This window comes from Hoplias malabaricus, chromosome Y (genome assembly GCF_029633855.1).
Source record: "Hoplias malabaricus isolate fHopMal1 chromosome Y, fHopMal1.hap1, whole genome shotgun sequence".
Classification (NCBI taxonomy): Eukaryota; Metazoa; Chordata; class Actinopteri; order Characiformes; family Erythrinidae; genus Hoplias; species Hoplias malabaricus.
Genome location: NC_089820.1, coordinates 57218473 through 57233642, shown reverse-complemented (window position 1 = coordinate 57233642; position 15170 = coordinate 57218473). Strand labels below are relative to the sequence as shown.

At 39.7% G+C, this 15170-nt stretch overlaps 1 protein-coding gene across 1 annotated transcript; it reads left to right on the top strand.

Moving 5' to 3' along the window:
• Nucleotides 1-891: 891 nt before the first annotated feature.
• On the top strand, nucleotides 892-14638 carry LOC136678911 (UPF0547 protein C16orf87 homolog). The gene is made up of 4 exons (XM_066657096.1): nucleotides 892-1143; nucleotides 3394-3490; nucleotides 9325-9504; nucleotides 12850-14638. Exons 1-4 carry the CDS (start codon nucleotides 1078-1080, stop codon nucleotides 12966-12968), a joined length of 462 nt encoding a protein of 153 aa, XP_066513193.1. The 5' UTR covers nucleotides 892-1077; the 3' UTR covers nucleotides 12969-14638.
• Nucleotides 14639-15170: the final 532 nt, after the last annotated feature.

Sequence of the window (15170 nt, the reverse complement as noted above, 5' to 3'; positions counted from 1 at the left end):
GTTTAAATAACAACTGTGAAACATGAATTTCTTTTTTCTTTTACATGTATTATTTTTCTTTATTGTTCTTCCACCACGTGATGCCTGAGTGCCGCAGTGCGCATGCCCAGTGCGGCTAACACAAGGAAGCAATGACGGTAGAGTCGATTCTTTGGAGTCGGCTCTCAAATGAATCCTCATTCAGCGGCTTATTTTTTTTTTTTTATCTGAATCATCTTAGTGATGTTGTCTTCCATTCATTTTAAATTATTTTCTGTCTGGTGTAGTATGAAATGACTAATAGTTTCAAAACTATGATGTACCGCTCGTAGAAGGAAACTAAGTTGCAAATTCAGATTGAGATTGTTTTATATATTTTATTTTTTATTGTTGTGACATTGAGAAAAACACAATAAACAATGAAGCAGCCAATCAGGGGGGTATTCCACACAACAAGATTGCTCAGTTAGCTAGATAAATGAGCTGAGATCTGAGAATTGTTTAATAGGAACTTTCTTATAAGCTCTTTTCCTATTGGAAAGATGAAGGACTTTAAAGTTTTAATGCAGTTTACAATTCAAACACAGCTCTGGACATGAATGTACATTCTGCATTATTCACCATCCCACTTATTTCATTTTGTTTTAGAGAAGTGGAGGCATTTCAAGGTTTCCTCATAGGTCCCTTTAATTTACCTGAGACAACAGTGTTCTTTTTTCAAAGAGATTCAGCTCTCACGCAAATGAGTCGGTTAAAAGAGTCGACTTGATGGTAAACGACACATGTGCGCAGGGCGCATGCGCAGTTGAAAAGAATGGGAAAGCGTTTGGAGTTTAGATTTCATATGGTTTGAGTGTGTGTGTGTGTGTGTGTGTGTGTGTGTGTCTGTACGTGTGTTTGAGTGAGTGTGTGTGTGTTTGAGTGTGTGTGTGAGTGAGTGAGTGTGGAATTGGTGTTAGTGTTGGTGGAGTGTGGGTGAGAGAGAGTGTATCTCTGTGTGTGATGTGAGTGTGTGTGTGTTGAAGCAAAGCCTGCAACACACACACACACACACACAAGAAAAAGAAAGAGACATAAAGACTGGACTTACTTTTAATCATGTCTACAAATAAAGTGAAGAAAGTGAAAATGGCCACTAAATCTTGTCCAGAATGTGACCAACAGGTAAGTAATTATTATTATTATTAACAATTACTATTATTTTCGGTTTTAATTTTAATATTAATGTTTATGGACAGTTAAATTGTAAAGTTGTGTTGACAGGACCTTTAATGCACTCCCAGATATCTCTCGTCTCTGATATAAAATGTAATATCTATAAATATCCATTATATAAATAAATAAAAATAATATTGACCAGATAAATCATTTTTAATTTAGTAAATCTGGTCTATATATCTAATATCTCCCAGTATTGATTATAATGTTAAACTGCTTAGCATTTTCTGGTATGTTTTTCCTTATTTAACTCATTTATTTACATTTTCCATAGAACACAATAAGACAAATTAGCCTAAAAAGAAGTAAAATGTAGCGAAATAGGTTGAATATCTTTATAATACACGTACCTGAATCTCAAAGCGATTAATGTTGGCTGTATTTAAACAATTACGGCCCTTTTAAAGCCTATTTTAATTGTCAAAATATCATTTTTGAAGTATATATTCGCAATACTGAAGTTGGCTGCACTGTTCGCCAGCTTCTTATTTGGAATTTTCCGGTCCACCTTAAATAACGCTGCAGTTGTATGGGGCTGTAACGGCATTTAAGGTGGACCAGAAAATTCGATTAAAATACTGGTGAAATGGGCCTGACTTTCATTTGTATTCAGTATGAGTTCATTGCAGTAATGCAATTCCGAAGCTTAAGTAATGTTATAGGGCATTAATATGATATTTTTAGCTCTTTAAAACATCTGCTCTTTGTTTTGGTCTAAATATAACTCGGTAAAGCTGAGGTAAAAAGTGCTGTTGCTTTATTTTCTTAACAGCATTAATTCAGCTGTCTCCTCTAGCAGCTCTCAGACTGTAAGATATTTATTAGATATTAGTGATTAGATATATTACAGTGCTCTTATAGATTGATATAGAGCTTTTATTATTTTATGCTGTAATTTCATAAACACAGTAGAGGATTAGACTGCTTAATATACTGCTGGATGTTTACATGTTGTACAATATAACCCAAATATATATAACAATTGAAATACAAAAGAAAAAAATATATATATAATGTACAATATGTTCAACTGTTAACGTAACATATGCAGATGAATATATTAAATACATTTTCCACTGAATGTACAGAGCATTTGTTAATACATACATTTGTATTTTAATACTGACCTGCCATCTTTACTTATTTTTCTATGACATGCTTATTATAATGTATTTTACGCCTGTGTGTACTGTCTGTATAACATGTGGGATAGGCATGTATGTACGTGTAATGAAGTATTGGCCTATATCATGACACGCTCATAGCATATTCTATCTCAGTTTCTGTTGTTTATTTCATTATATTATTTATCAATGCCAAAGGGCCTTAAGAGCGTGTCCCTGTTTCACAATGAATGGATAAATAGAAATGACTCAGACTTGGGTGGGGGGGGGGGGGTGTCTTTTAACTTTCATAATCCATTAACTTCTATTACAGGTTAAGAGCATTTTTTTCCCTTTCTCCTGTAAAGCTACCATTTTGGTTTTGTCACAACAGTAACAGGAGAGAGGGAGAGAGGGAAGGAGAGAGAGAGAGAGGGAGGGTATGAGTTAGTGGGGTGGAGAGAGAGAGAGAGAGAGAGACAGTCAGTGTAGAAACAAAACCTCATATGATGGCCCATATTATGGTCACTGTTACAGGATACATACAAATACACAGTGATATTATATTTACACCCTCTTAGACATTTATACCCTGTTAGATATGTATCTTTGACACCTAAATAAAGGGATGTTAGCATTTTTACTTAAAACATTCCACAATTTATAGAAATGATACAATATAATGTGCAATATTTGGTTCAAAAACACTGAGGGTTTAATGGTAGTCCACATTCCTGTGTTTTTGAGGAGCGTTTGGCTCTGCATTTTAGACGACAGCGTTCCAGACACCGTCTCAAAAACAGATTCAGACGAATGGGGTTTCATATGTCACAAACCTATGTAACTGTTCCTGTCAAATTAAGGGGCCGGGGTTATATTGAGATGCAGTGTGAGAGGAATGGGAAGAGGAGGGAGAGGTGGGAACTAAGCCATTTTATGGGATTTTATTTTCTTAGAAATAATGTGTGTGTGTGTGTCTGAACAGAGAGGAGTTTTGGGGATTAATCAGTGACCGGAGGGGGACTTTAAGACTGAAATGAAGTGCTGTAATGTTAGGAGAGCGTGGTAATGTTTGTGTTTCTCTCTGGCTCAGATTCCTGTAGCGTGTAAATCCTGTCCTTGTGGCTACGTCTTCATCAGCCGAAAACTTCTGAACGCAAAGCTGAGTGAGAGATCTCCTCCTGGTTTAGGTAAAGGCTATATCTTCACATTTACAGGAGGAATCTATCAGTCATCTCCAGTGATGACTTTTCACTGCTATACTCCCACCTCGTGGCCTACATTCATCATAAAGACTAACTGTTTTAAACATGGCCTCCCCATGGAAGTGAAATTGATTTATGAAGCTGGGAACTTTACAGAAAAGAGTCAAAATAATAACTATTTTATGGTTCAAACAACTGTGGTAAAAATGGCATTGCTTCTTTGAAAAAAAACCCTGGTTTAAGAGCTTGTGAATGTTTGTTTTTTGTATTTGGGACTGTTGGACTGGCTGTGTGTGTGTGTGTGTGTGTGAAGAATGTGGTTCTGCAACTGTGACCACATTAACAAAATGCTATGTTTAAGACTCTTACAGTGAAGTATAGGCCCGGGTGTTTGTGTAACACCTACTTCCCTCTAAGAAATATGGAAATAATTAACATTTCAGTTACTCAGAGGCGTGTTTCGTGCATGAGATTAACATAAAGCTGAATAACAGCGATGGCATTTTCCCAGCCCCACACCTATTGTAGTGTTTGTGCAACAATGCACTGCTCGTGTCACAGAGCACCTTTTAAAGACATCAATGAACGTGATGAAATAGTCACAAACAAGGCTTTGATTATTTCAAATAAAATAGGTTTTTAAATCAGACATTTATTAGTTAAAAAAAAAAACCCACATGATTTATGAAGATTACATTAAACTGAATCAGTCTCTGTTTCATTAACCTCTCTTCAAGGCCGGCCCGGCAAAGCCTAGGTAACATTGTGTGGTCAGCAGAATAAAGTTGGGTCAGGAAAAGTCAGGACTGAAGGGCTTTAGTGGCCTCTGCTGAAATGAGTGTTTGCTTGAGTGAGTTGAGAGAGGAGTGGAAACGAGGGGGATGGGCTCTTTAAATCCGTCTGAAAGGCTTCAGTCTCCCAGCCTCCCTCCTCCACATCACATTTAACATTTCCAGTCCTCTGAACACACTCTTAGAAACATATATAGATAGATAGATAGTGTGTGACAATAGTTTAACTCACCGCTCAAAATACATTCACATTCAGACGTTTATTTTTTGGTTTTATTGCATTCGTTTGAGGAGGCTGTGTGTTTAAAAACAGATCCGAGTTGTAAATTGAGTGCAGTGTTATGTAAGTGATGATGAGAGCAGCTTGTTTTGTAATGAGCTTGTTTAACCTGGCAGCAGCAAAGGAGAACAGATTCACAGATTACTGAGCTTTTCTGGGCTCTGTTTAACTGTGTTTTTATTCTATAGAATGGAAGCCCCCTGTTTTTCTATAGGGTTTTTGTTTTATCGGTGCTTCCTCATTTTCAGGAATACACCTATTGAATATAGAAACCCTCCGCTGGGATCCAGAGTCATTTGAACAGACCTGTATTATTCAGCACATTGTTTTCAGGCTCTCTGTACTGTATTAGTTTAACGTTCTACATAAGAAACCTCTTTTTGTTCTCCATTTTGTGTCTGTATTTGTCATTTTCAGTTTGTAGTTTGTGGCTTTTACTTAGATTTCGTTGGTACTTTATGCTGGAGTTGTGTCCTTTAATACCCTTGTTTTCTCATTGTACTTGGGATTTTAAGGAATATATAAGTTTGAATATGAATCATTTTAAAAGCCTGTGTTGCAGCTCCGCTCTTTTTCAGGCAACGTTTATACTGCATTATTATTGATATAATCAGATCCACTGGTTTTTGTTTGTTTTGTTTTCCTCATTTCCAGGAACATATCGTATAAGAAAGACTCGCAGTGGGAATCAGAATCATTTAAAATGACTGCGTCTTGCCTTTTCGTGTTTCTTTGAGGCACATATTTTTGGCATTGTGTGGCGTAACCGCTGGGTGTGCTGCGAGGTTGGGAGCTATGAATGGAATGCTTAACACAGACCCTCTCTTTATGGAACGCTGGGAAGACTAATAAACTGTGTATAATGTGATATAGTCTACAGTTATCTCGTATTGACACATAACCCAGCCCAGGAATACTAACATAGCTCTTACAAATAACAGAACCACGTGTCATCGTCGCATGAGAACTGTGTCCGTATCGCCGTGATCTGTTTGTGATGTGTACATTTTTTATGACTTGCTGTTTTTCTTCTCAAGAAGGGAATAAGTAAATGAATATGTTACAAAAGAGGGTTCAGAGCTGTGTATTTTATTTCACGCAGAAAGGGAATTGTCTTCGTGAGTGTGCACAGGACATAATAAACAGGACGTGACAACAATATTGCAGCCAATACAATACTCTGACTATAAAGAAGAAAAGAACAATAGACAAAGACACAGAGGAGAATGAACGAATAAACAGAATGATATAAACTATTATTATATTTAAGCAGCTGAGCAAAAAAGACGCTTGAACGAATTAAGCTGGTTATATACAATTAATTATAACACTGTTCAGCCACAAGATTAAAACCGTTAATTATCTGGTTACAGTGATGTAATATTCAGCAGCTTGTCATCAAACAGGCGCTCTCGTGGTGCGCACGGTCAAATGACCGGTGAATCGGCGACAGGGTTGTGGGTGTCCAAGGATCATTGATGCTAGGGGAGTGAAGGGGCCAGCAGGTGGCCCACACAACCCCATACGGAGCAAGCTGTGCTCCACTGCGTTCTGACCCCTTTCTAGGAGAGCAGCATTAACTCTTTCAGCGCTGTGTGCTACAGTTGCTCTTCTATTGAATCGCAGCAGACGGAGTCGCCTTCGCTCTTTCACACATCAGTGAGCCGTGGGGCCCGTGACCCCACCCCCAGGTCACTGCTTGTCCCCTTTTACACCACTTTTGATAGTTACCAACCATTTTAAAGTAGGAGCTCTTGGAGGTGTTCTGACCAAAACATTATAAACATCACAATGTGGTTCTTAGGCCTTTTATTTTTTGAGGGAATTATTGTCCCAGGAATAATTGAAATAAATAAACAGAATTATTATCATTTTAAGACTAATCTTTTAGCTAAATCTTTGTACTAAGTTATTAATACATAATTAAAAATCAAATCCAAGAGGTCATGCATTGGGATAGTGTTACTGCCTTCACTTATCAGGGGTTTTAATCTTGTGGCTGATTTGTGTACAATTTATTACACACAGTATAAGATTCTCTTGTCCTCCCAGCCTCCTCCTCTCAAAGCAGTGTGCACTCTATATTCACAAAGCTAAGAATAATGTTCCTCTGTGTTTTAAATAGGTCAGGCTTGTATTCAGGCCGCTCCAGTCTCTCGCGCTGCTGAAAATCAGCTGAAATATTGATTTTACTTCTGTTTTCTTTTATTATTTTGGATTTATTCCCAACTTGGACACGCGCATGCATTGTACAGCTTTATGTCAACCCTTCTCCTCCTGTGTTAGACTTCTTTAAATCTTGATAAGACCTCCATCAACAGAGAATTAGCTGGGTTTGTCCTCATCCCGCTTTACATTTTTCAGCTAGAGACAACAGACAGCCACGTTACTATGAGCACTGCGTTATTACAGTGTTAAATGTAACTGCCTGCTGTCTCCAATTATAATATATACGTGTCCTCTACAGGACGAACCCAGCAGTTCTCTGCGGATAAATGTTATATCAAGGTTTTAAAGACGTCTGACCTGTGAGGGGTGTTGACACAAGGCCTGTTCTTGTGATTTGTGCAGTGAAGTTACTCATCGGAGAAAGTCTTCTCAGAACAGGGCAGTTCTTGTCAGGGCAGGTTATTGACAGCGATGGATTCCTGGCTAAACACAGACAGAGGGGGGAGGGGGGAGGGTGGAATAACACCACACTGTAATAAAATACCACCAGCTTTTTAAGATCCACACACTCATTTTTTCCTGAAACCTTTCCATTTACTTATTTATTTGTTTGTTGGAGCTTTCCGTGACGTGGATGTTGACGAGGACTTGGAACGTCCACCACATTTTCTAATTATTTTTATTACTCAATTCAATTCTCAATTCTAAATAATAACATAATTGTGAGGTGTTTGTGTGGGTTTTTTTTTCTCTGTTCTTGTTTATGGAAAAATCCAGTTAAAATATTATTTAAAAAAAATAATAAATCCACACACACTATACAGCTTTAAAGAGCCCATCTGCTGTGTTTTGCTGAATTCATTTCTTTTCCCCGAGGTTCTACCCACACGTGTGGTTTTAGTAACCAACAACATTCCTTAATTTTTTTTTTTATCAGACCATTTCCAGTCCCTTTTTCTCCTTCAGTGTTAAACAGGCTGTTTGCATTGCTGTGTCTTTGTCAACGCCATTGGGACAAACCCCTTAAATAATAAGTTTTGGTTTGTTTCCGACATAATTTACACTTCCCCTGCACTTTGCATTTGCACAAAAATTTCAAAAACAATTGATACGCTTTAGAAACAGGACACTTTTGTCAGATCCCCTGAGAGCAGGGTGTGTGCAGGTTAATGGAGCCCCTAGGGTCTGAATAATGTGACGGTTGGCTGATTATATCGAGTGATATTTGCAACTTACAGTTAAACTAGCTGATGATGTAATCAGAACAGAGAGAGAGAGAGACTATAAATAAACCTTGCATAGAGTAGCTAAGGTCTCCTGTGCTAATGAGCGTCTCACCACTAATTAGAACAGCCTTTAAAAAGTGATGCCTGTGTGTTCACTGAAATGCCGTTTCTCTTTCTCTCTCCCTCTCAAACATACGCCCCCCCTACATCTTTTTGTGCTGTAGATGTGGGGGGATGGGAAGGGTTAATGTGAGAGAAGTCCAGGAGAGCGATTGTTTGAGAGTGAAAGATCATGTTGTGTCTGTGTGGAGCGGTGAATTAACGAGGCGTGCTGGTGTAAGCCATCGGTTCACGTTGTTTTATACGTTCTCTACCCTCTCTTATCAAACCTACTTTAAAGTTTTGTGTGTCCTACGTAGTGTGCAACATACGTCTTAAAGTAATGCCTTTTGCAGCCAGACGGTGCTTAACGTGCCACACTGGGAAATTCTGGATTCCCCACACAGTGCATTGTTTGAGTGTAGAAGCCACAATCTAATAACTGTGTGTGGAGCTGTGTGCATGTGTGCTTAGAAATGAACCCTGCATTAATGCTAGACTTGGGCTAGTCCTGGTGGTGTTATCATGGTGTTATATCTGTGAGCGATCTGTGCAGTGTGGTTCTTGGTCACAAAGCCTTTCTATTTTTATTTTTTCGAAAGGATGTCAAAGTTAAACCTCAGACTCACACAAATGGGGAGTGGGTTAAAGACAAAAAAGTGTTCTGGGACATTGCAGCGACTCAGGGTTCTCATTCATTCATTCATTGTCTGTAACGCTTATCAAATTAAGGGTCGCGGTGGGTCCGGAGCAAGGCAGGAACACACCCTGGAGGGGGCGCCAGTCTTTCACAGGGTGACACACACTCAGACATTCACTCACACCTACGGACACTTTTGAGTCTCCAATCCACCTACCAACGTGTGTTTTTGGACTGTGGGAGGAAACCAGAGCACCCAGAGGAAACCCACGCAGACACAGAGAGAACACACCACACTCCTCACAGACAGTCACCCGGAGGAAACCCACGCAGACACAGAGAGAACACACCACACTCCTGATCGAACCCACACCCTCCAGGTCCCTGGAGCTGTGTAAATGTGACACTGCCTGCTGTGCTCAGGGTTCTGATGGACAGTCTATCGTGTTAATAATCACATAGAATTACTCTGTTTTTTAATTGCAGTCATTATGTTTTCTAAAAAAATGCACTATATATTTTAAAATAATTATAATAAATACATTTCTATGAAAAAATAAATCTATTATTATGTATATTAGACTCTTCAGGTTTCCGTTGTGATCTTTCTTCAGGACAACTGGACGCGAAGAGAAGACGAACAGAAAGGATTAGGAAGGAGAAAATCAACTTAACACCCACAAATGACATGGAGAACAGGAGACGCTCGCGAACCAACAGCCAGTCCGATCAGATCCGGAGAGGCCGGGGCAGACCAAAGACGGTTGGCCTGAAGAAGCAAGAGGAGGACAAAGGTAAACGACTTGGAAATGCAGTGGAGTAGATTCGGCTGTGCTCTGATTATATTCAAACTCAGAGACCATCCCTTTGTTTATGTAATTTCCACAGAATGGTCATCAAATACACATTTGTGTCTGGAGCAAACAAAGGAGGAACTAAAGTTTTCCACAAAAGCCTTAACAGCTAAATATCACAGCACATTTATTGTTTTATTCCCACTTCCAGTCTGTTCAGGAGACTCACTTTCAGTTTGAAAGAACTTTGCAGCCACATCTCCAAAGTTCAGTTTGAGGTGTTGGTTGCACCTGATGTTTCTCAATTTCAGTGATACTGAGCTCTCGGCTCTAGGGCTCTGAGCCACTCCGCCATTATGAGAAACACCAGCAGTTTGAACGGCAAATATTCTTTTGTGTCTATTTCCTTTTCTCAGCGTGGGCTTTCCGACAGATTCATATAATTTTTTACACAAGATGTTTACATAAGAACGAACGTTACCAGTGTTTTAGCCCCTCGCTCTGTTCTCTTCTCTGGTTTTCTCTGATCTCTCTCTCTTCTGGAGCCGTTATCTGGTTTGGTTTAAAAAATATTGGTTATGCTTTATATATTTATGGTATTTAAACAGTTTTATTATCCAATTCCGAGTGGCATACAATGACAATAATATCGTTTATCGCAGTTATTTCTCGGACAATAAATCAACAACAAAATATGACCGAACCCACCGTTCCTTTTCAAACGGCGTCTAATGTAATGGACACTGGACACATCTCCTGCCGTTTCCCACGGAGGCCCTCTGCTGTTTATTTATTCATTTATTTATTTTGAACTCCAGATTCGGGAACTCCTGGGTCTAATCATCTTTGAAATGTCTCCCCTGAAAAATTAATATCTTGAACTTAATGGCCATTAATAAATGAAGGGTGGTCTCTGATTTGGAACAGATCTGTTTGAAGCTATAAGAATCCCCTCATGTTTAAAAGATGCAGAACGCTGCTTTTAAAAGATGTCATCATCCTTCCGTTTGATTAAAAGTGAAAGATGACCAAATTCATTACTTTCACTGTGCTTCAAATAGAAGTGAACAGGTTCTCATTCATGTAAGTTGTGATTCATCTTTTGCTGGGTTTGACAGTTTCATTACGGTTCTCTTTGTAGCTGATTCAATGCCCTGAAACTCTCCTCTTTCGTGGCCGCACTCAGTTTGTCATTTTTTTTTCTCTCCTCCAGCACCAGCTAACACTGCAGTCATTCTCTCCTTTTTGAGTCATCCACGCAACTGCTCATTTTCCACATCTGTTTTAAAACTGTTCTCAGCTCAGCTGTCAGTGTCAGAGGAGCGAGAAATATCTCGAACGTTCAAATCCAATGAGACCACTTCATTTTTAAAGGATTTATAATGAAATGTAGTGCGCTATTCTTAGGAAATGAGTGGTTTTTGCAAGTGATTGACCACTGATTTATTAATTACCTTTATCTGATGAGCAGAAAATATCCCAATATTAAATCAACTTGCGCTTTTGTGCAAAAATGTGCATGCTTCTGGTAAAGATACCTGCTTCAAATACACATCTATAGAAAAAAGACATGATATCTTTCCGTTTATTATCTTTCCCTCATAGTTTTTAGCATTATATTTATTTCAAACTGTGAATGGAAATGTGTAGAAGTGAGTTTTCTGTGGTGGATTTGTACTTTTCTTTAGAGCTGCACTAGATTAGTTTGGTGCATTGGCGACCTCTCTGGTGGAAATATGTAATTGCATGAAATGTGTGGAAGAACATTTCCATAAGCAGATTGAAGTGTAGAGTGTGAACGTTTTTGAAGGAGCCTTCAAAGCCTTGGATTTAATGGAATTAGATTTGTGTCAAAATTATTACACACACTCTTTTAATTACCAACAAAACAACAACTTGAAACTGACAAAATGACCTCAGAAGTGTGGGAGAAAAAAATCAAATTTTACAGAGTGCAGCTTTAATCTTTTCTTTTCTTCCTCTTAAATAAAATAAACAAACCATGTCATAAACCACTGATAAACTTGAGCATGCTCTCGATGCTCTGTGGGAAACTAATTTCAGTGTTCCTCAGTCTCTGGAGGAGTGTGGCTGCTTTGTGCTGTAGATGAATGATTTACACTGAGAGCTGAATAAAGAGCGTTGCTGTTTTTGAAGTTCCGGTGTGTGATCAGCTCAGAGGAATACGGCAGTGTGTTATCGTTATCATGATAAATGACTTTTCAGAGTATTGTGTTTCCTTTCTCAGCAGCTGCGGCTTTCATTAAAAAGAGGTTTCGAAATGGTGCTGTCGCTGTCGGAGAACAAGAGACGGAGCCTTTTTCTTTTTATAATTCTGATGATATTTTGGATTTTATTAAGTGCATTTCTATTCCACGAGATCGGAAAACGGATCCCAGAGTGGATACAAACATTAACAGCACAGAAATAAAAGACAACAGAAACATACAGCAGAGAGGTGAATACCAGGGCGCACATGTGAAGAGCGAACTGAAGTAGGAAGCATGTTAAGAGCTGAAGACCAGATTTAGACCGTGTTGAGTTATAGACAAGTGAAAACGGAAGTTTTAAGATTAGATATGTGGCATAAACAGTACGGTTTGAGAGGGGAGAGAGGCCGAAACCCTCGTTCTTAGAGGAGGTCCAGTCCCCGAATATCTGTAGGATTCGATAAAGATGTGACCACATCTTATTGGAAAATGATCAACTAAAGAGCAGTTGAAGTGATGACTGTGTAGTTATTGCTCCTACCGTTGGGATACGCTTACAGGAAATGGTGGCTATAAGCCAGAGAGTCTAAAAAGGCAGATAAGCAGCGTCTGCAACATAGGCTCAGGAAAACATTGCAGCTCACGACCTCAGAAAAACAGAAGGTGTATCTTGTCTGATGAAGTTGTCTCAAGAACTGTGATGCAGTTCCTTGCCCAGCTCTGTTTTCTGCTGCTCTGAGGCAAAGGCAGGGTTTCTCTACCACTTTAACCGATCTCTGATAGCTGTAGTACACAAACAGGGGGTTTACCTCGGGTCCCGGTGGTTACTTTACGACAGGCCACAGCTCTGCAGTGATATGATCTGCACTGAACACGTCACGAAAGCCTTGTTCGAGAGCTGAAGAGTTCAGGCAGAAACACACTAAACCTTTAGAGCTGTGATCTGAATGAAAGGGGAGTCTGACACAAACATGTGACCTTGAGGGTCAGTTTTGAGCATTGCTGTGTGTCTGTGTGTGTGTCTGTGTGTGTGTCTGTCTGTGTGTGTCTGTGTGTGTGTGTGAGACCCTCAGTACGCCCCGATCTTAAACACACATCGATTGACTGATTTTGTTTGTTTGTTTTTGTTTTTCAGATAAACAGGAAAAGGAGGTAGATATTTATGCCAACCTCTCGGATGAGAAGGCCTTTGTTTTCTCCGTGGCCTTGGCTGAGATCAACCGCAAGATCCTGGGCCAGAGACTCATCCTGTAGAAGAGGGGAGGGGGCTAAAGCGAGAGATTGACGGGTGAATATCAGGACTCCTGCTGAAAAGGACCTACGGATGACCTTTGAGTCTGAGAGAGAGAGTGGAAGTGGAGGGGCTTTAGGACCCAGGGGGGGCTGCTGACGAACGCTGCAGGTGTTCAGTTTTGTGAGAAACACCTGGTCTGTTTCATGAAGGAGGTGGAAGTGACTGTATTCGAGAAGAATTCGATTCTGAACGTGAACGATTTAGGAATCTTATCTATTTATCGTTAAATCAGATTTTATGGAATGTATTAAAATATAGGTGTTTTTTAAATTAGGTTTTTTTCCTTTTAAAGAGGGAAGTCCGATGCTTTTTAAAGCAAATCCTGCATAAGTCTTTGAGGTTTAAACTAAATAATCCAGTGTCACTATGTCTACAACAATAATAACCAGGGCTTTTAGAAGCAATGATATCGTCAGACGTCTGGTTCCCTTCACCATCACCGCAAAACCTTTTAATTACGTAGAAATGTTCCCCTTTAAATAAGTTGTAATCTGCCGTACGAGTGGCGTACTTCACTTCAGCCACAGACTCTTTGACCGATGTATTGATCGACTGATAATGATTGACAATATCACCTTTTATTTAAAGCCACAGTCACACTAGATTTTTGCAGTTCCCTGAAATCCTCTCACGCTCCAAAAACACACGTTGGTAAGTGGATGAGTGACTCAAAAGAGTGAGTGTGTGGGTGTGTGTCGCCCTGTGGAGTACTGGCGCCCCCTCCAGGGTGTGTTCCTGCCTTGCGCCCAGTGATTCCGTGTAGCCTCCGGACCCACCGCTGCCCTGAACTGGATGAGGGTTACAGACAATGAGTGAATAAATGAAATGCGATGCTCACACACCGCGTTGTAGATTTACAGGATGTAGACAGTGCTGACGCTTCCTGTTACCGGGGCTAAAGCAGCAGCACTCTTCATCACGGACACAGATTCACTCAAAATCAGTCGAATTCCATTAAAATGAATGGGATTTTGTTTCCAAAAGTTTGCTGTGGAAAGTCTAGTGTGAATGTGGCTTTGGCAGTTTTGGAAAAAAAGAAGAAACACACTTAGTAAGATGTCTTTGGGTCATTGAAGGTATTCTTATCACACAAGTGTTTATCGTCTAACTCACGTATTAGAGACAACTCAGAAGAACTGACTCTCACCTTTGAAAGTACAGACAGTCAGTCACCTTCAGTCATTGCAGTGTTCCTAGTCATTGCCCTAATCATTCAGGTCATTTCCCTGGGCATGTTTTGTATTAATTGAGTTACTGATGATTTTCTAATTGGTTTAACGTGTGTCCAGGCAACTGACCCCCGTCCTGTTTCTAGCCAGAGAAGGCTGACCAAAAAAAGGCCAGTTGTTTGTTTAAAGCTCATCGGACGGTTGGTATTGTATCTGTGGCTTGGAGCCGGTTGTGTTCTGATCCGCGGTGTTTATGCTGAAGTGCCAGTGAGCCGTTCTGTTTCAGTAACACCGTCAAAAGAAGGGAGGGGTGAGGCTTAGTGCTTATTTATTGACCTCTTCCTCCATAATTTAAGTGCATATTATATTTTTATTCCCATTTTTACTAATGTTTGTTTCAAAGATGGTTAGTGTCCATGTGTAATGTTCACTCTCTTTATGAGTTCATTAAACATCAAAGAAAACGTTCACTTCACTCTCATTTCTCTTTCTTGGGTGCTTAAAGGGGAACACCCTCAGGTTTTTTAAAAAATAAACTGTGTTCAGTCAAAAGTTTGGACACACCTCCTCATCAGTGATTGGTGGAGTAGAGCTGGTCACTGTATAGAGCTGTGTACCAGCCCCTACCTCCGCACAACCCCAGTTACAGTCTCAGACACATTCAGAAGAGAGCGGTTCTACAGATTAACTCTCGATGAGCCACGGCTGTTCACTGAAAACCGTTCCAGGTGACGACCTCATGAAGCCGACTGAGAGAACGGAGAGAGTGTGTGAAGCTGTCAGCAAAGCAACAGGGGGCTAAGATCACTCTCTAAAGAGTCTAAAGTATAAAACATATTCTTCTCTGTTTACTACATAATTCCATACGTGCTCCTTCATAGTTTTAACGTCTTCCACATTCATTTACAACGTAGAAACTAATAAAAACTGAGAAAAACCATTGAAGGAGAAGATGTGTCCAAATTTTTGCTGCTACTATACATTCACCACATG

Coding starts and splice junctions, on each gene's coding strand:
- LOC136678911 (XM_066657096.1), top strand. CDS start 1,078: ATGTCTACAAATAAAGTGAAGAAAGTGAAAATGGCCACTAAATCTTGT. Junction 1,144..3,393: donor GTCCAGAATGTGACCAACAG/GTAAGTAATTAT, acceptor TCTCTGGCTCAG/ATTCCTGTAGCGTGTAAATC. Junction 3,491..9,324: donor GAGATCTCCTCCTGGTTTAG/GTAAAGGCTATA, acceptor ATCTTTCTTCAG/GACAACTGGACGCGAAGAGA.